This window comes from Rhinolophus sinicus, chromosome 4, assembly GCF_057876585.1.
Source record: "Rhinolophus sinicus isolate RSI-liver-muscle chromosome 4, RSI-T2T, whole genome shotgun sequence".
Classification (NCBI taxonomy): Eukaryota; Metazoa; Chordata; class Mammalia; order Chiroptera; family Rhinolophidae; genus Rhinolophus; species Rhinolophus sinicus.
In genome coordinates this window covers 756,152-776,561 of record NC_142504.1, presented here as the reverse complement: position 1 = coordinate 776,561, position 20,410 = coordinate 756,152, and the positions used below count along the sequence as shown (strand labels likewise).

Here is a 20,410-nt window from a genome sequence, read left to right as displayed (position 1 = left end):
TGCAAATTCTCTTTAAGGAGAGATTCAAACACCATTTGTTGAAAACTGCTTTCCCCATTGAATTTTCTTGACATCATTGTTAAATGTGAACTGACCACAGGTGCATGGGGTTATTTCTGGACTCTGAGTCTATTCCATTGATGTATGTCTGTCCTTATACCAATCAGTACACCATCTTGAAGGCTGCAGCTTTGCAGTAAGTTTTGAAATCAAGAAATGTGTCCTCCAACTTCATTCTTTTTTCAAGATTGTTTTGGCTATTCTGGTTCTCTTACATTCCCATATGAACTTTTGGATGGTCTTGTCAATTTCTACAAGGAAGCAAGCTGGGTCTCTTGCAGATCTTTAGTTTTTTCCTGTTAAGAAGTTAACTTTTATTGGCCATTTATTATATACTCGGTACAGTGCTAAGTACTTTTTCATATATTACTGAATTAGTGTTCACTCAAAACTGGTAAAGTAGGTACTGCTATTTTCAGTTTTACAAATGACAAAAGCCTTGGTAATATTAAATACCTTGCCCAGATCACACAGCTGGTAAGCTGAGGAGTCTGGGCTCAAACTCAAGTCTTTCCATAGACCATATTGACTATCTAAGTGGCTTTTTAAAGAAAAAAGTCTTAGTTAATTGGAATTAAATTTTTCTCAATTCGTCTATAAACTTGAAAGCAATCTATTTATAATTAAATGACAGATTATTTTTTTTAAAAAGTATTAGTATTCTTCCTTTCATTCACCAAGTAATATTTACAGGGTGCCTGGTACTGTACCAAGCGAAGGGTGATGACCTATAAAAGATTTCTGTGCACTGAGGGAACCAATACAACTCAGCATGATAAGGACGGATGACAGCAAAACACACTGGGGCTGCAGGGCACTTCGTCCAAGTCAGGGATGTCCAGGGAAGACGATCTGAAGAAAGTGATGTCTTTGCTGCCACTTGAAGGATGACGAAAAGTCAGCCAGGGAGAAGCTGAGACCAAGGGCTGTCTCAGGCAAAGGTAAAAGCATGTGCAAAACAAGATCGAGTTTAGGGTGTGGGAGGGTGACAGACAAAATAGGAAATGTGCAGAGGCCAGAAAATACAGGGCCTCTGCCATGCTAAGGATTTGGATTTTGTCCTAAAGTTGCAGATGTTAAGGAAAATACACTAAGAACTGTATTTTAGAAAGAGTGGAGGGTGGAATGAAGGACAGGGATAGCGCATTCGTTGAACACGCTTTTGCAGTGATGCAGGCGAGAAATGACAAAGGCTAACCTAAAGCAGTGGCAATGGACATGGCCAAAAGAAAACGCCAGACTCCAGATAGTAAATAGATGAGGTGGGAGGGAGCTGGTGAAAATCACAGCAGCTACACCAGCCTTCTTTCAGTTCCTTCACACGGACAAGTCTTTCTGGCTTCAGGGGCCTTCACACTTGCTTCCTTCCCCCTTCTGGACACCACCCACCCCATCTGCGTTACATCCCCTCTGCTTCTCCCTGTCCTTTCTTCTCGCACGGGCACCTACTGATTCACACACGTTTGCTACACTGACACCTGTCCCTGCCGTAAAGGGTTGGAAGGGCAGGGACATGCCTGTTTTGCTAGCGCGAGTCCCCACGATCCAGTGCAGTGCCTGCGAGCAGGAGCCACGCGGCGACTTGCGGAAGGAATGGTTCCCAGGCCTCTGCCTCCATTCCTGAGGCCGGAAGCACCAGAGGGGCGGGGAGAAGCACGGTTATTGACAGCTGACGCTATTAACTCCTAATTCTTCTCCCTCGTTTCCGGGTTTCCCGTTAACCTGGGCGCTTGGCTCCACAGCTCAGATTTCCCTGGACCCTCCTTCCTCACGCTCGTCTCCACCTTCACTCGCCGTTTTCCGCTTAGCTCAGCTCCTCGTCTCCTCGAACTCCAGTGGCTTCCCTTCTTCTCACGTCCCCACGGTGCTCCCCCGTGTCGGATCATTCACACTTGAGGACAGGGTCCGCCCGCCTGAGGACACACTCCCGAAATGCCAGCCTGGGAACCCCCGCGCGGTCGGGGGCCGCCTGCCCGTGGGCGCCAAGACACCGTGAAAAGAAGGAACGGCTTACGGCCGCAACGGCTGACAACACGACCGGAGAAGCCGGGCCGGCCTGGGACAGCCTGCGGGAACTGCCGTGAGCGGACACGCCCGCCCTCGCGCTGGTCCCTCAACGTCGCAGCGGCCGTGGGGACGCCGACCCCACTACCGGGCGTCCCCACGGCTAACGTAAAGCCGCGGGAAGGTGCTGAGGAGGGCCGCCGGCCCGGGAATCAGTGCCCGCCACGACGGGAGTCCCCCTAACACCAAGTCCTGGGAGTCTGTGAAAATCCCCCGGGAAAAGCGACGTCTACAACGCTTCCTTCCGAGCAGTTTTCAGAACCGGGAGAGCCGCCCCCGAGTACGCGCGGGAAAACAACCCAATCGCCCCCCGATTGGCTAATCCCGCAGTCGTTCCCAGCCGCCCGCCCCCTTGCTCGCGGGTGATGTTCCCATTGGCTAACTTCCGCAAACCTTACGCCCTCACTGGTTCGTCCTTCCGTTCGTCAGACTCGGGCCGTGGACACAAGCGGAGAGCGGCGGGTGAACTCTCTCCCCACCTCGCGCACAGGCACGTCTGTGTTGGGGCCGGAGGCCCCGCCCCACGTGCCGTGTGCAAAAACAAACAGCCGTTAGGGAGGCGGTGCCAGGGGCGGGATCGGGCTAGAAGTAGACGCGTGATTGGGCGGCTACCGGGGTTCAAACCAGCAAGGCAAGCAGCCATTGGCTGGGGCGGCGCGAGGCGGGCCCCGGTTATTGTCCGGGCTCCGGCGGCGGCGGCGGCGGCGGTCGGTGCTGCGGGAGCGGCGGCGGCGGCTCGGCGGCAGCGAGGGCGGGAGCGGCCGTGACCATGGTGAGAGCGGCGGGGCGGGCGGCGGGCTTGAGGCGGGCCGAGGCCGGGCGGCCTGCCGCCCCTCGCTGCCCTGCGAGCAAGTCCGAGTCCTGAGGGGTCGTTTGGCGCCGAGACGCAGCTCGCAGTGAAGAGCGTCCGGGACGGCGGGACTCGGCTGTTGTGAAGTCGAGAGGAGGGGTGCCGTGGCCGGTGCTGGCCCGTGGGCAGGAGCTGCCTTCCGGGCACGTTCTCCGTCACTGCGCGGCGGCGCCGGGTCTCTGCCGCGGCGGCGCCTGTGCTGAGGCCCCTCCACAGATTACGTCCGATCTGCAGAATGGGCTCGTGCTGCTGCTTGTGCCAGTCCTTGCGGGTTTCCAAGGTGTCGCGCGTTTCCTCTCCAGCGAGGTGCTATAGATTGGGAGTCCCTTTACCAGCGGCTGAAAATGCCGGAGGCACCGAGTTGTCATTCAGGCTTTTGAGGTTTTAAACTTGACGGGAAGTGAGCTTGTGTCAAAGTCATGCGAATTGGCTTCGTGGTATACAGTTTTCAGCTTTTTCTGAATGAAATGTACTCCATCTCTCTCCACAGGTGCGTTTTCTACCAAGATGCTCAACCCAGGTTCATCCCGATTCAGTTTCTAGTCAAAACTGTTGTAGTGCTTGTGTTTTGTTTTTCAGTCAGTCATCAGATTGTAAAATGAATGCAAAAGTTGGCGGGTACACGGTGTGAGGACGTTATGAAAAGAATAATTGTTCATTTACTGTACAATTTTATATTCACACGTATTTGATGCCATAAAACTTTGGTTTTGTTGAGAAGTTTACCTGCAGCCTCCAAATCTTGGAAATATTTAATGTGTTGAGGTTTTTAAAAACTGGTTTCGTGTCTACTTCCTTGAAAAGCAAATAGATAAAATGAATATGATGGATTGAAACACTAAGGGTAAAATTGCTTAAGACGAGTAAATTGGGAAGCCTGGGGTGTTTTGCAGTTGGTGGCTTTGATAGCGAGTTCTTATTTCCTAATTCAGTCATAGAGAGACGGCTATTATAGTTTTGGACTCATGCACCAGTTGAGAGGTTGTTAAATGTATTATTTCAGGGCAAATAGAGGTGAAAAATCTCTGAGTAATAAGTGAGAACATATGTTCCTTGAGCTGACCTCAGAAATCAAAATATTATGCAGTATCTTTTTCTTGTTTAGCAATATAAAGAGAAATTATTAAAATATACGAGACTTTTTGGGAGAAATCTAGAGATCCTCAATTCTCTCTGTTAAATCAGTCTCTCTTGCTATGTTGTTAAGTGTAAGAAGGAGATATGAATTAGTTCTTAAACTTTTTCCTGCTTCTAATACCTGCTACAGCCTTTTTTTTTTCCCTCATACAGTTTTCAGAGATAAACATTAAATCAACTTAGACATGGACTTAGGGGGACTATACACGGTTGATTTTTCGCTTAAAAATGTTAAGGAAAGCATTACAAAGGGAATATGCCATTTCAAAGCTTATTCTCTACTTCAAAAATATAGACTTAGACCCTCAGCTAGCCAATCTTGTAAACCAATTTCCGTCTTTAACTAGCTTTGTTTACACTGAAGAAATAATAAATTTAAGTGGTACAATTAAACCATCCAAAAGAGAACATTAGTTTTCCCTCTTCTCAGATCCGTTGTATTACCTCCATAGAGGCAAATAAGTTTTTGTAACTATTGTGACCTTCCAGAAATGTATGTGTACACACACTGTAATGCCCCATTTTTACATAAACAAGAGCTCACTGCCTTTGTACATACCTCGCCTTTTTCACCAAGAAATGTGTTTTGTGGATTGTTTCTATCAGCACACATCTGTACCTCATTTGTTGAAATGGCTGCATAATACAGTTAAGTCCTCAATGTTTGTTGGATAGGTTCTGCAGCTTTAAGCAAAACAATGCATAACAAATAATGAAACCAATTTTACCATTGGCTAATTGATATAAGCAAGAGTCTTTTGATGTTATAACAAATAATGTTGGCGTTATTCGAGGACCTGCTGTATTTTCATTGCATTTATAGACCATGTCCTGTTAGTAAATGTTAAGATTATTTGAGAAATACTTTTTTCTATCAATCGAAAGTATTTGTTTAACCCCTGGAGTATAAGTTTGAAAGCCTGTTCTTAATTCTAAAATATACATAACATAAAATTTAGCATTTGAAGTGTACAGTTTAGTGGCATTAAATACATTAACATGTAGCCATCACTGCCAGTCATCTCCAGAACTTTTTCATTTTTCCCCAAACTGAAACTCTGCCCATTAAACAGTAACTCTCCATTCCACCCCTCTCCCCAGCCTCTGGCAACCACCATTCTGCTTTCTGTCCCTATGATTTTGAGTAGGTAACTCATACAAGTTGAGTTAAATATTCCTCCTCCTGTGTCTAGCTTATTTCACTCAGCACAATATCTTCAAGGTTCATCCATATTGTAACGTGGGTCAGAATTTCCTTTGTGTAGCTGAATACTACTCCATTGTATGTATATCATATATTGTTTACCTATTTATACATCAATGGACCCTTGAGCTATTGTGAATAATGATGCTATGAGTCCTTGCTTTCAATTCTTTGAATATATACCTGGAAGTGGAATTGCTGGATCATATGATAATTCTGTGTTTAATTTTTTGAGGGCTTTTTTTCCCCCACATGCTTTTTTATCTCCTGGAAGAGCTAGGTTTTGAATATTTCTGTGGAAGTGATATATGTTGACTTTTTTTTTTTTTTTTTTTAATTTTAAGTGTGTTTTTCCAGAACCCATCAGCTCCAAGTCAAGTAGTTGTTTCAATCTAGTTGTGCAGGGCGCAGCTCGCACTGGCCCATGTGGGGATCGAACCGGCAACCCTGGGGTTACGAGCATCACTCTCTAACTAGCTGAGCTAACCGGCTGCCCCTACATGTTGACGTTTTAAAAAATTATTTCATTTGAAATATTTGTAGCATAAAAGTTATATATACTTAAAATTCTTCATTCAGAGATTTGAAAAATATGTTCAGATTTTTATAAATTTCATTTTAAATAAGCATTTAAGGTTTGACCTCATTTTTATATAAATTAATGGTGATATAACATGTATATTGTTAAGTATATTGTATGTATATTTGCTTTATTATTAATTTATATAAAACTGAGGGAGGAGATCACCTATATATTTTTAACTACCTAAAGTAAAACTAGAAAAAAATTTTGTTTCCTGAATAATTTTGAAACAGCATTTTCAGCTCTTCATCTGGAGCTTTTTTTCACATAGGCTGGAGGCAAAGCTGGAAAGGACAGTGGGAAGGCCAAGGCTAAGGCAGTGTCTCGCTCACAGAGAGCTGGGCTACAGGTAATGTGTCCATGTTGTAACGCATTATTTAATTATTTTCTTTAATGTTGTAATTCATGACCCGTAGATGTTTCATTAATTACAAAAATGTACTCGTATGACTGACCTTTAATAATGAGATTAATTGATCAAAATTTAGATCATAAAACAGTTGGCTTTTAATTTGTATTCTCTTCTTCCAAGTGAGAACAAGTTATGAAGAGATCTTATAATGAATTTGGTAATTTTGCTCTCTTAAAATCTTTTATTTCTAGATTATAATTATGTTCCTGGTTCTTTTATAAATTGTATCATATTGAAATGAGTATTCTGTGGTTTTTCTTTTGAAGAAAGTGTTCATAGTGGTGTGTTAACTTTCAGGATGAGATAGAATTTGGGGTAAAATAATGAACTATCCATTTAGTCCTCTGAATATTTCCCCATAGTTTCGGTTTTAGACTGAGTGATGATATATTCGAAACATTAAATATTTTCAAACTTTATATATTTGAAAAATTGCACCTTTAATCCACAAACTCAAAAGTTTCTGGATGAGTAAGAAATAGTCTCTACATACAAGAGACACTTTAAACAGGAAAGTTTGAAGGCCAGACTGTAAGCTTTCGGTTTTATCCTCTTGGCAGTGGTGAGTCGGTGACAATTTTTTAGCAAGAGGATGATCTGATCTAGGTGGCACTGAAGGAAGGGGGACAAGAACTTAACGGGTACATTCTATGTTTTAGAGCATCATGTAAATCTCAATTAGAATTTATTTGAAGGGTCCTTCATTTGAAGTGGGAGATGGAAGACAGATGGAGGCTATTGCAGTGGTTTTAGGAATAGGTAATACGTACTTGAATTAACGTGGGATGGAAAGGAATTGGAGTCACGCATGTGCTCCCAAAAAGTGGGAGGAGAGGCATAGAGTTGAAAGGAAAGTCAAAGGTTTCTTCAAGAGTTAGAACCGAAGGGACAGAGGCGTCTGTAATCGGGGCAAGTTAGGAGATTGAAGAATTCAAGTGGAGTCATTCCGAACTTCCACCAAAACAGCCATGTGAAAATGTCCAAAAGTTGTAGATTTTAGTCCAGCTTTCCAAGAGAGGTGATCAAAAGAATTAGAGATTTAAATCCACTTCTGTAAAATCGGTAGTTCCTAAGTTGAGCATGACAAAGGAACACACGGACATTGGCGGGCTGCTCAGAAACACAGAATGAGTCAGAAACAGAGAAGATGGGAGTAGTGAGAGTTCAGAGTTAGTATTAGAACTCTGATCTCTGCAACCCAAGAAGAAATGGTTTGGAGTCCTATGTGTCAGACAACACAGCAGTCACTGAGGATGCACCGGGGAAAGGCATGCAGCCTGCTCTTAGGGGCTGGGAATTACTTAGGGAAGGAGGAGAAACAACAAAAAAATCATGCCTTGTCTCCTAAGGATGCGATCTGGAAGTGGCTGATAGATTTGGTCATTAAAATGTCACTGCTGGCCTTCAAGGATGATGGTAAACAGAGGCCAAGTTTAGGAGAAAGTGGGTGACAAGAAAGTAAGGGTTCAGTATTTGCTTTTAAACTTTGCCTTTGGCAAGGAGCTATCTAGACTGTAAGGCAGCAGTTGCTATAGACTTGTGGAGAAGTCTGAAGTGAAGTGTGCAGAAGGAAAGGAGCCCGTGGAAGGAAGTAATTGGAGCTGCGGGAATGATGGAGCCGGTAACAGCATGAGGAGGGTCCATTAGGAAGGTGGTCGAGGACAGTCAAGGACAGACACACAAATGGGATTAGGGTCCTTTGGAAATGAGACAGGACCTATTCTCAGGAAGTGGAGAGAATGGGGTTGGTTTTTCTCAGGTCACCTCTTGAAACTGAGGAAAGAAGAATGGAGTTGGGACCGAAGGAAGGTGGTGGAGGTTGACAGTCGCTGAAGCCGTTGTGTGAAGGAGTTAACCAGACAAAACACAGTTAGTGGGTCATGCGGCACTGCAGTTGGTGACTGCACAGCACAGCTTCTCTCCGTTTTGTAAGGACGCTCCGTATCATGCAGAAATGAATTCACAAGACCCTATGGTGGTTCGTGGCTTTTTAACTTGTAGTCTTTCCTCAAGAGGGTAAAAGCAGGCATGAAGATTTGGGGCTGATGCCTAGGACACCACACACAAGCCCGTGGAACTGTTAGCTGTCAGATAGGATTGGCTTCTAATCTGGGTAACCACATTGTGGCATTTCATGTGTTACTCCTATTACTCGCCTTTGATTACACTTCGCAGTGCCATGTTAAGACCCTTGTGTGCTCCCACTCAGACGGCCTCTCTTTCAGTTCCCCGTGGGCCGCATCCACAGACATCTGAAGACTCGCACCACGAGCCATGGACGGGTCGGTGCCACCGCTGCGGTGTACAGCGCTGCGATCCTGGAGTACCTCACTGCGGAGGTCTGTGGGGGCATCTGTGATGCACAGAAACCCAGGAGGTGCCTAGGCCACACGTGGCTGAAACCATGGAATGAGGGTTTCAAACAAAAAACACACTTATGTTCCTTGGTTTCTTCCACAGCAGTTGTCGGTGTGTCTTAGTCAGCCTATTACCCAGTACCAGCGTCTACTCGGTTTTCAAGGGCTGGCAGTCAGTATTTTTAAGTGACATGACAAAGGAGTGTAAAGTGATTTAAATACTGTACTGTTTATTCAGTGAACTCTGAAGTATGTATAAATCAATAGGTGATAACCTTTTAGGTAATGAAGATTAGGGGTGGGGTAAATAAAGTTTGCCAGTGTGATACATTTTTTAAAAATCACAAATAGAAAATGAAATTAGATAAAAGACCTAATCATTTTGGTTGTATACATAAAATACTGTCTCTTGCTCAGTTTCACACTTATGAAGATAAGTTGATTGGGCAAGAGTTCTTGATTGTTGGGTCGTGGACCACCACTTCCTCCATCCCAACCCCACCCCTGCCCCCCGAAAACAAATGGGAAGCCATGAAACTCCTGCAACTATATTCCAGGCCAGGGAAATGGTGGAGACCGCCAGCCTAGCAGAAACAGAAAGGAGGTTTTCACTTGAGAAGAGAGGTGGTTGTGAGCTAGACTGAATGATTTAGCTTCAACCTGTGTGGGAACTGTCATTGCTGTGATCTCGCTCACCTCACCCGGTCATGCTTGTCCCCTTGGAGATTTAACGTTGAATACCAATAGTTTCAACTTGGCTGTCATGAACCAGGGATTCTGCATCGGTGGCCGTATGGTTCTGGTTGAGAACCATGCTTCCCTGTTGTTCCTTAGCAGCCCTCTGCCAGCTTTTGTTTAGCTGCGGACTTTTCAGAGAGGTATGCGTTTTGTTCGCTCGTGTTGGCATAGTCTTCTGGCTCAGAATGTTGAAGTACCATCTGAACTCCCATTCTCTTTATTCTTGGGAACTTTGATTACAGTTTATTAGGTTACGGTTAGACAGTAAACCTATACAAGCAGTCGTCATATTTTCTGATATTTGAGGGTTTTAAGTCATTAGTAGAAGTAAAGAAAATAATTTAGTCCTGAGTAGACGTAATCACTTTGCAATCTTGGCCACATGCTAGGGTCACTTGGGGAGCTTTCAAAAGATGCTGGTGCGCTCCGGTCAGAGTCCCAGGGACAGTGAACGGAGTGGGGACTGGTGGCTGGTGAAGCGTGTCCCCCGAGGCTTCCCGCTGGCTGTTCCAGTGAGAAGGCTCTGGAGTTATTTCTGTATTGCTTCCATCAAAGGTTTCATAATGCCCTGTATCCTGTGGAGGGGAAAATGAATAAAAAATGCATTTTTAGGGCCAGCTGGGACTTTGAAATTCCTCTAGTTGAGAATTTCCAGTGTGGAATAAAGAGCTTCTAGCTGATCACCTACAGGTTATAGGGCCCAGTTATGTTAAAAACTTTGAATAAGAAAGAAAGTTAAAAATTTTTAATCTTTCCTAAATGTGCTAAGAAATAAATTCCAGCCCTTAAGGGCTATACAGAAATAGACTACACGGAGATATTAAAACTTGTGCTGTTTCCAGATGTTCACATTCAGAATCTTGACTAAGGAATGGTATTCTCCCTGGTCCTTACTTCTTTCTGTAGAAGCAGCTTTTTGCTCAAGTTTCTAGCTCTTGCAAAGAATAAATATAAAAAGGCCAAATGAAGAGTTCTCTAACAGCATTATAGAAATATGACAAAGAAAAAAGATGTGTTGGTTTCTGTATATCTGTTGTGTGTTTTATGTATACATGCTATCTATAGAGACCGTTTCGGCTGTAATTGCGAGTCTACGCCAAATCCTTAAGCCTGTCACCCTCGATTTGATGTGTTCTGTCGCTGGTGCTCTGCAGGTGCTGGAGCTGGCAGGTAACGCGTCCAAGGACCTCAAGGTAAAGCGCATCACTCCGCGTCACTTGCAGCTCGCCATCCGTGGTGACGAGGAGTTGGACTCTCTTATCAAGGCCACAATAGCTGGGGGCGGTACGTACTCTCACCTCTTCAGCCTGGATGTTGTTGGGCATTCTATTAATAACATGTAATTCAGTCAGTGATCCAGTGCATTTGATTAGCCAACTAGGAAACTTAGAAACCTAAATTCTGCAAGTGTTGCTTTCTTACAATTCTAGGCTTCTTTTTATTATCTGAATGAATACTCTTTTCCATGTTCAAAGCTGACTTTTATTTTAGCAAGTCCTTTATCTAAACTTTATATATGATACTTAAAATAATTCCCATGCCCTTTAACCTATGTTTGAAAATGATCTTGAGAAATTGATTAATGTGATGCCTTTGAAAATCAGGGCTGAGATCACTGAAAGAGTCGGGATCAGTGAAAGTGAGATGTAAGTTGGTGTCTCTTAATCCTTTGTGGATCACATTTGGAAAATCTCTTGAAAGCTATGAAATCTCTTCTCCAGGAAAGCACATAAAATCACATCAGTTTACACACAGTTTCAGAGGGGAGGGTTTCCCAGCCCCCAAAATGGGGACTCCCTTGGTGTAGATGGTTAATCAGGATCAGCATGTTAAAGGGGACTTAAGTAAATGTCGCTCTTTGTGTCATTGCTTTCTCCTTTGAGGCACTGGAGTGGTAAGACGCAGCTGGCTCGAAACTTTTGTAATAACACCGTCTCCGTTTATTCCCCCCCAGGTGTGATCCCGCACATCCACAAGTCTCTGATCGGGAAGAAGGGACAGCAGAAAACTGCTTAGAGAGTGGTTTTAACCAACGCTCTTCTTCCCTGTCACTGTACTGTAACTGGGACAGAAGAAATGATGGGGACATGTGGAATTTTAAAAACAGCTAAGTGGAAAAGCATAGAGAATTACTGTAGACATGATAAAAGAAACATTTGTACGTTCTTAGACTCGAAGTTTGATAAAAGTTCCTTTTCATGTGGCAGCAGTTATATGTGGATTGGCTAGGTTTCTCCCACGTTTTATACAAAAAATGGAATTGATAAACCATTTTTTACAAAAATAATTTGTCTCAAAACTGTTCTGTTCGTGATGTGTTGGAGATATTTTGCTCATACTTTGAAATTTTTTTAAATTTCAAATCGGTTATATATTTGGAATAATCTTAAAATAGAAATTGGGAATATTGCTTTACCATGATTGATAGCATATTATATTGAATCTTAGGTGTTATTCATTTGTAGTATGCACCGTTATTTTACATACCACTAAAGAAAGAAAAACTGCCAGTTAAACCATGATTTACTATCAGTAATGAGATGCAGCCCAATTTCAGAGATGTTAGATGAAAAAGTGTTCAGAATTGATGAAATAGGATAATGGAATTATTTGATTTCCTGAGCACCTGATTTGTGGCAGGCCCTGTACTGAGTGCTTTACTGATCCAGAAATTTTGCCTGCACTTCAGAGATGTGAAATCAGGCTCACAGAAATTAACTGGTTTGCCAGAAAACATGGAACTCATAGATAAAAAATGGCAGAGCTAGGATACAAATCTAGATTTGCCTGACCTCAGAGCCCACACTCTTACCTAGAATTGAAGTTAATCAGTTTTCTGTTCTGAGCTTAAAATTCCAACTTTCAGTGGTCTTTCATTGATAACAGTAACATTCAGTAATTTGTATAATATTTTTAAAATTATTTTTCTTTGTCAGTTTCTAAGTAACTGTTGTAAAATTTAAGTTAATGTACCAGTTAATGGTCCATCAGAAAATTATATTTTTCTGCCTGGAAATCTTCATTAAAAAAAAGTTTTAATGTTTTATAATACAACACTATCAAAACAAAACTCATTTTTAAAACTTATTTTATTATGGAAATTTTCAAAGATACAGAAAAATAAAGAGAATAGTATAATGAACCCGTGTGCTCATCCTCCAACTGCAACAATTACCCTGTGGTCAGTTTTACTTGTGTCCCCACCTGAGCCCGCCTCCCAGTGGATTGGTTTGAATCCTGTTCCAGGCATGATTATTCCATGTCTGCATGCTTTAGCATCTCTCTCTCAAGATGGGCAATTTTAGACCGTAACCACAATATCATTGTCTTAAGACAACACATTTTATAATATGAAATATCCAGCTTGTATGCAAATTTCCGATTGTCTCAGTATTTTTTGTAGTTGGTTTCTTTGAACCAGGATCCAGACAAGATTTACATTTTACATTTTGCTGATAATTCTTGTTTCTTTTTAGTCTATAGGTGTCTCTTCACTTTTTTTTTTGTAATTTAATTTTTGAAGAAACTGAGTTACCTGTCCTATAGAATTGTCTGCAAGTGTGGATTTTACTGAATGTATCCTAATGGTATTTCAATTTTTTTCTGTTCCCTGTATTTCCTGTAAACTCTGTAGATAGCTCTAGAGGGGTTGTCACTTTTTTTTTTCGTAAAAATAATTCGTAGGTGATACTTACGTACTTCCTACTGTTGTCATGTCAGGGAGCTCCTAATTCCTGCCTGTCTCTCATCATGTAATGTTAGGAAGGGTGGTGGGTTTGGATGCTGCCAGCCCACTCCATCCACTGTGAAGTTCTCTGGTCGGCTTTTCCTGAGAGTTTTAGCCACCATTAGTCATTATGGTCTAGATCCAGGATTCCATTGGGAATTGCCCACTGGGGCTACCGTCATTCTTTCTGCATCTGAATTCTATAAAGAACTTTTGCTCTTTGCTTTACAAGGCAGGACAGGAAGAAAATTTCAGATTCTGATTGGATTATCTTGGCATGTATTTTGAAGAAGTTTCTATATCGAGAGGACCCACAGTTATCCTTGTGTGAACTTTTAGTTCTCAGAAACCAACGTAGCAATAGGGGAGAAGGCACTAATAGAGAATAAGGTTATTTACTGGAGTTGTCTAAATAATTGCTTCAAATATCGATTTTCTTTGGTAGTGAATCGATTTTCTTTGGTAGTGATTTGACTACCTACTGTGTCCCCAGGATTCTGTTTTCTAATGAGAAAAGCTGAGCAATGAGCCGTATGCTCTGGGCCTCACCCCCACAAATGGGTCCATCTTGCTTCATCTGTGCCCTCCCCGCTGGCTTATTTTAAAGCCTGTCCCAGCCATCACATCAGTTTTTCTCTAATAGGTATCTCTGAAAGAAAGCTTTCCTTTAGGTTTAACAGATCCAGCCTAATTACTTTACATCTAAAATTTGTTCAGTTATTCCAGACTTGTATTAAATGGCATGGCACAGATGTGTGGAGTGGCCCTTCAGAGAGGATGTTTTTAACAAACCGAAGGGACTTGGACCAGGCCTGGGAGTGGGATGCATCTGGGAAAAGTGCAGTGCACGGCAGCAACGTGTCAAATAAAGTCTTGAGAATGAAGAGTGATGTTTCTGAGTTACGACAACTGAAGAGGGAGTTGAAGTGGGACTGTGAAGTCACACTACTGCTTTGGTGCCTGTGGTTGAATGTATCGCTTGGTTCTTTCCTTAGGTGTAAGTGCCATACAACCTATGAGTTTCCGGTGTACGGCATCGTGCTTTAGTGTCTGTATATGTTGCAAACTGATCACAGTCAGTCAGTTAACAGCCATCACCCTACAGTTACAGAATTGTTTTTCTTATGATGAGAACTTTTTAAAAATCCCTTGGCGACTTTTTTTTTTCCTAGAGAATTTTTACAAATTTCTTTGACCCAAACTGAAGACGTTCTGGGGAGTCAGATCTCAAATGCTCCAGTGTGAATTTTGCAGCTTTTTTGTGATTGAGGGTAAGGAGGGATCTTAGCACTTTCAAATACCTAATACTGTATTATCAACTGGAGTCACCAGGCTTACTTTATAACTGGGACTTTGTGCCTTTTGACCCCTTCACCCATTTCCTTACCAGCCTCACAGCTGCTAATAATCATCTCTATCCATGAGCTTCGTTTTTGTTATTAGGTTATTTTTGAACTTTATTGGAACTTGAGAGTAACATCCATACGTCAAGACATGCCCCTCATAATATAGGTGCTTTATCAAAAAATACATCTAATTAGGAAAAAGCACTCCCATCTGGAAACTATTAAAATGGTGACCCTGGAAACGTCAGGGTAGAGGAGCCTGCAGGCCACCCTCGGTCATGTACTTGGCTCTTGTGCTTTGAAGGTCTTGCCTTCTTTACACAATGAAGGTCTATGGCGAACCTCCGTCCAGCAAGTCTACCCATCACATTTCTTCAACAGCCTTGTCCTGCTACAGCTTTCACCCATTAAGGGACACAAGGTCGCCCAAGAAAAACTGCAATTTGCCCAAATGCAGGTCTGAAGTTGAGGGCAGCTATCAGGAGGGCTGCACCTGCATCCATATTGGCTTCGTGGGGTCCTGAATTTCCCAAAACCCACAACATAACTGCTGCACGTCAAGTTGGGGGATAATCAGAGCAGTAGATAACCAATACAATGTGCTTCTCTATGTATGAGAGTAAGTTCATAAACTGGGAGAAATACAACAGGATCTACATTCAAGTCCCACACCATTCACTTACATATTTGCGTCTCCTCTGGGCCAGGGACTAGCCAAGGCACTGGGACTCATGAACAAGCGGGACAAAATCCCGGGGTCCACACTCCTAACTGGGCAACCCCATGAAGCCAAGTGCCCACTGAGACATGACTAATACTGCACTCGGTGCTGCGCCAGGCAAAGCACCACTCAGCTGCGAAACTGCCTCTGGGTGTTCCCTAGGGCCCTGGCAACAGCCTCCAAGCAGCAGCAAGGGCGGACAGGGTACTGGAAACCATATTTCACATATGCAGGTCTTGCTTGAGCCTTTTGCTCCTTAGCTCTTTGGTGCCTTTTTAACTAGGCCACATTACACGTGCTGACACCATAGGACTAGCTGCCAACTCCCAGCACCTGGGCTGCCTGCACCTCCAGAAGCCGAGGCAGGAACCTCCCTCCCCGGTTCCTCATAGTTCTTTGTCCCCAGCACGGCGCCCCCCCCCACACACACACACACTTGTTGGATCAACAAAAGCTATAAATGACCAGACCTAGGACTAGTCTGATCTCCTAGCTCACAGCTAGGACTAGTTTATCAAAGGGAACAAAGGTCAGGCTGACGAAACGTCCTCTGGGCATTGGCACCAGCAGCTCTTCAGTCCTCGCCATCATCCAGAGAACAGTAGTCAACTTAGGACGGAAATTCAGGGAGGCATGGCTGGCCAAGTGCATCAATCTCACACATCTACACAACAGGATTGTTGGGACAATGGAGCCCCCAAATGGGGATCAGCTTGCTGGGAGGGGAGCAGCAGGTGTCCTTGGTTTGCATCTCCACTGGATTGCCGTTCTTTGCATAACTAATCCCAGCACTGCATTTTGCACACTGCACTTGAAAGGAAACCAAGTTCACAAGGGGGGGGCCTCATCTCAACTAGGTTCTCCAGCTCAGGCAGGTCACCTTTGCACCATGGAGGCTGCCAGACCTCGAAAATCACCATGAGCAGTGGGTCTCCACAGCTCAGACCACGGGGAGGGGCCCTAACCCACAGGCAGATTGGTCACCAGGGGGCCTGGGGTTTCAAGGGTACTAAGACAGAGCCAGATGCCCTCACTCCACAGCACCAGGTCCCTACCTGGCCTCTCACCAAGATTCAATTGTCAATTGCACATATTAAGCTTTATTATAAACCTTTAACTGGTCATTACCTTCTCAACAGCACAGTAGCCCCAGGACCCTCCCCGAGCCTACAGCCTGACGGATTTCCCTCACTGTACGCACCGAGTATGTTCCAACAAGCTGGTTTTCAATTTGACAGCAGTAATTTTGATAGCTACCTCTGAAGATGCCATGTGGGAACTTCAGTCCTTGATCCAAACGGGTCAGTCCTTAAGTTCCAGCTCCTTGTTTGTTTCTGCCCCTGCCCACACCTTTAGTGTCCCACTCACAGCTTACCTTGGGGACACAGCAATATTTAATTCTCCTGTCAGGAAAGCAAAAAACCAAGTAACTCTGGAATTAAGCAAACATAGCTAGTATTGTCTTAGAGGTACCTACACCACCCCAACCCAAACAAGGGCAGACAACTGTTGTTTAGCTTTTATTTCATAATCATAAACTTAACTCTGCAACCCAGCTAGACTTGGAGGGGGCAAGGAAAATACGAAACCCAACGAACTGCAGCGAGAGCACAAAGATTATGGGGTGTTCCGAGCAGATGGGACAGGGATGCTCTCCTGACTACAGAAGGAATGGTCTGGTTAAGAGAAAACCAGTCAAATGCATCAGAGTTGTCCACAGTCAGCAATGGTGATCTTCTTGCTCGTCTTGCCATTCCTGGACCCAAAGCGCTCCATGGCTTCCACAATCTTCATGCCATCTTTCACCTTGCCAAAGACCACATGCTTGCCATCCAACCTGGAACGGAAGAACAAGCTCTACCAGCAGGAGCCAGAGGCAAAGGGGCGGCTGCATTTGCACTTAGATGAGAACAGTGCCCCACGCTCAGAACAGTGGCTTATCCAGCCTCCAACAATAGTTCCTGCTGAATAGTAAAACACTGGAAATACTACTTTATCCTTCCACCTAACAGAAAAGGCAACACCACAAATGGCTCAGATTCTCCAAGAGTGGTTAAGAATCACTAAATTTAGAACAGACCCCTAAAAGGGTCAATCACATCTGAGATGAAAGTATCACCCTTAATATGGAGCTAGCCAGCCAAGGGCCATTTCTCCATTACCACCCATCTTCTACCGCAAACCATCTGAACGTGTAGGAATGTGTGCCTTCTACCACCTTCAAGATGGAAACAGCACGGAAAGGTGGGAGCACTGTGTCCCCTGGTTGCCTTTGCTGGGCTCTGCCCTTACCACTCAGTCTTGGCAGTGCAGATGAAAAACTGGGAACCGTTTGTGTTGGGTCCAGCATTTGCCATGGACAGGATGCCAGGACCTGTATGCTTCAGGATGAAATTCTCATCATCAAACTTCTCCCCATAGATGGACTTGCCACCTGTGCCGTTATGGCGTGTGAAGTCACCACCCTGTGAATGGGAAAGAGGAACCTGTCACCGTTGGCAACACATTCAGAAAATACGCCAAGTCTGCAAGGTTCATACTTCAAAGTCAAGTTTAAACTGACTAGGTTTAAGTGGAACCAAAATGGTACAATTAACAGCTCATATGTACACATCCTGAATGGTACTGGCCCAATCCCAAATTAAGGCCACAACCCAAATGACAATCAGTCAATTTCGTACCTGGCACATAAATCCTGGAATAATTCTGTGAAAGCAGGAACCTTTATAACCAAATCCTTTCTCCCCAGTGCTCAGGGCACGAAAGTTTTCTAGTAAAAAAATAAAAAGTATATATTATGTATACAACGCAATTAAAACTGGACTACCTTTATTAAACTTAAAAGGAACTAACCTGCTGTCCTTGGAACTTTGTCTGCAAACAGCTGTAAGACAAAAATGAGTTAATTAATACCTGCTTACAAATTTTACTGCAAAGTACCCATGTCTTTAAGGGGCTTCTGAATCAAATTCATATTCTCACTAGAATAGAACGCTTCTTCAGTCATTACTCTGAATCTCAAAGAACTGCTCCAGATATCCTGGGAGGTTGGGTTAAGCAACATGAGACCCAAAGACATGCCAAAAATCCAGAGCCCGTTAAGACTCAAATAGTGTGAAGCTTCTAAAAACTGACTTAGAACTTTTAAGTGATATCACACCTACTTCTAAGCAGATCTATGACTTCTCAAATGTACGTCACCTCCCCCAACTGCAGCTGGAACCAAAGGACAAGATTTTCAGGAGTAACAAGCACTCCTGCTACATGATCGGGGTAAATTGCTGAAATTTAGTCACTGGTAACGAAAATGCTACTACCTCCAATCTGTTAACATAGCTTTAATGGATTAGATGAGCAGTCACTTCTTGGTTTCCAGGTCCCTTACCTAGTAGTGGAGTAAAAAATATCAAGATTGGTTTCTAGTGCATCTGCTTGGAACCTTTCCTTGCACGTACGTACAGAACATTTTGGCTAGAGACGTCTCAACAGCACAGAAAACATTTACAAGACCTTTCACAAAGACAGCTTAAGTATGTTATTAACAATCCCAGAGATCTGTGACGAATCAGCTTCGCACATCCCTGGATCTTACCATCAGGAAGACAGTAATTGAGCTTCTAAGGACTTGTACCTAAAGCATACGGTCTCTTTTTAAGTCCTGACTTCTCTCAACGCCTTGTGCTCTTTATTTAAATCCCTACCATTTCCCTTTAGACCTTTCCTAAAGCCCTTACTGGCAGTTTCCACCTCCATTCTCACAAGAGGACATGCAGGAGCTCCTGTCTCGTTTCCACTTAGCGCCCCGGCTAACACGACACTAACAAGTTACGAAGCATTAGGCTCAGGCCAAGTTTCCACGCGGGCCCTTGACAACGCTTAGGCAGCCGCGGATAACGGTGGGGTCGATTGGTCAGTGTCCTGTGTACCCAACCCCACAGCTCCGAGCCGGGCGCCGTGGACAGGAAGCAGCGATGGGAAGCCTCCAGCCCTCGTGACCCGCACGAGGGGGAAACCTAGTCCTGGGACAAGGTCCTGACCGCTCACCAGCCGGGCTTTGGACACACGCTCAGAACAGGCGGCCGCCTCCAGTCCGGCCCCTTTGGGGAGCGTGGGGCCGACCGCACTCGCCGTTCTGCGAGCACCCGAGCGGCCCCGCCACCCCGCTGTCAATGCTCCCCGCACCCTCGCGCCGGCCGAGGACGCAGCCTGGGCTGCAGAGGCCGCCGCTGCCAGTCCGGCCTCGCCCAGCGGCGCGGGGGCGCCCGGGCGCCTCCCACGGGCGTCGTCACCACGGCGGGAGGCGGGCCGCGGCCAGCACGCTTCCGCTCGGGGTGGAGGCGGGGAGGGGCGCCCAGGGCCCGTGTCTACTCAGCCGCACGCCTGTCACCGGGGACGCGGAGTCACGGCGGGCCGTCGCGCGAGCCCATCGGCCGGCGGTCTCCGGGGGAGGCGGTGCTCACCCCGTCGGCCCGCGCGGGAAAGGCGGCCCTCAGCTGCGGCCGCCGCGAGGAGCGAGACGAGGCTCACGAGCGCGCAGGGCGGCGCCCGCCGTCCGTTCGGGACGTTGCCAACCTGCGCAGCCCGTGGTCCGCGCGGCGGCCAACGGCTCGCGGTCCGAGCACGTGCGCGGCCGGAAGGGCGCGGCCGCCCCTCCCCCGCCAGCCTTTGTCTGCCCGCCGCCCCCGGCCTCCCAAAATGGCCCCTCGTCAGGAAATGGCGCCGCGCCGCCGCGCTCCTCAAGCGGGGCGCCCGCCCGGGCCCCTCGGCCGCCGCAGCCCCCCGCCCGCCCGCCCGCCCGGGCACGCCCGCCCCGGCCCACCGGCGCGCCGCCACCCGCCAGCCCGACCTCAAAGGAGACGCGGCCCAAGGGCTCGCCGTCGACAGCGATGTCGAAGAACACGGTGGGGTTGCCCATGGCTGAGCGCGGGTAAGTCCGGGCGGCGGCGTCTGGAAGGCAGCACGAGCCCCGCCGCCCGCCCCTCTTATAGCCTGCCCGACCCCGCCCACGGCCGGTCGCGCGCCTCTGCGCCGGCCAATCGTGCCCGCGCGCCGGTCGAAGTGATGGTTCGGCTGGCCTATGGGCGGAGACTACGCCTGGGGGCGGGACTACAGGCGCGCGTGCGCGCTGGCGGACGTAGGCAGGTTCCCGCCCGCGGGCTCCGTCGCGGCACTGCGGCGTGGGTTTGGACGCGGGGTGGGGGTTCGGGGTGG

General features: G+C 45.9%; 2 protein-coding genes across 2 annotated transcripts; one reads left to right on the top strand and one right to left on the bottom strand.

Moving 5' to 3' along the window:
• The first annotated feature begins 2,743 nt into the window (after positions 1–2,743).
• On the top strand, positions 2,744–12,547 carry H2AZ2 (H2A.Z variant histone 2). The gene is made up of 5 exons (XM_074312102.2): positions 2,744–2,896; positions 6,170–6,247; positions 8,536–8,649; positions 10,560–10,689; positions 11,360–12,547. Exons 1-5 carry the CDS (start codon positions 2,894–2,896, stop codon positions 11,419–11,421), a joined length of 387 nt encoding a protein of 128 aa, XP_074168203.1. The 5' UTR covers positions 2,744–2,893; the 3' UTR covers positions 11,422–12,547.
• A 4,159-nt stretch (positions 12,548–16,706) lies between these two features.
• On the bottom strand, positions 16,707–20,199 carry PPIA (peptidylprolyl isomerase A). The gene is made up of 5 exons (XM_074312101.2): positions 20,046–20,199; positions 18,053–18,083; positions 17,881–17,969; positions 17,492–17,664; positions 16,707–17,036 (listed from the first exon to the last, which is right to left on the bottom strand). Exons 1-5 carry the CDS (start codon positions 20,112–20,114, stop codon positions 16,904–16,906), a joined length of 495 nt encoding a protein of 164 aa, XP_074168202.1. The 5' UTR covers positions 20,115–20,199; the 3' UTR covers positions 16,707–16,903.
• Positions 20,200–20,410: the final 211 nt, after the last annotated feature.

Excerpts from the sequence above, each read along its gene's own strand:
- PPIA (XM_074312101.2), bottom strand. The coding sequence starts at position 20,114 with ATGGGCAACCCCACCGTGTTCTTCGACATCGCTGTCGACGGCGAGCCC. Across the intron at positions 18,084-20,045 it reads TGGGCCGCGTCTCCTTTGAG|CTGTTTGCAGACAAAGTTCC; the intron begins GTCGGGCTGGCG and ends TTTGTCTTACAG. Across the intron at positions 17,970-18,052 it reads CAAAGTTCCAAGGACAGCAG|AAAACTTTCGTGCCCTGAGC; the intron begins GTTAGTTCCTTT and ends TTTTTTTACTAG.
- H2AZ2 (XM_074312102.2), top strand. Across the intron at positions 6,248-8,535 it reads CACAGAGAGCTGGGCTACAG|TTCCCCGTGGGCCGCATCCA; the intron begins GTAATGTGTCCA and ends CCTCTCTTTCAG. Across the intron at positions 10,690-11,359 it reads GGCCACAATAGCTGGGGGCG|GTGTGATCCCGCACATCCAC; the intron begins GTACGTACTCTC and ends ATTCCCCCCCAG.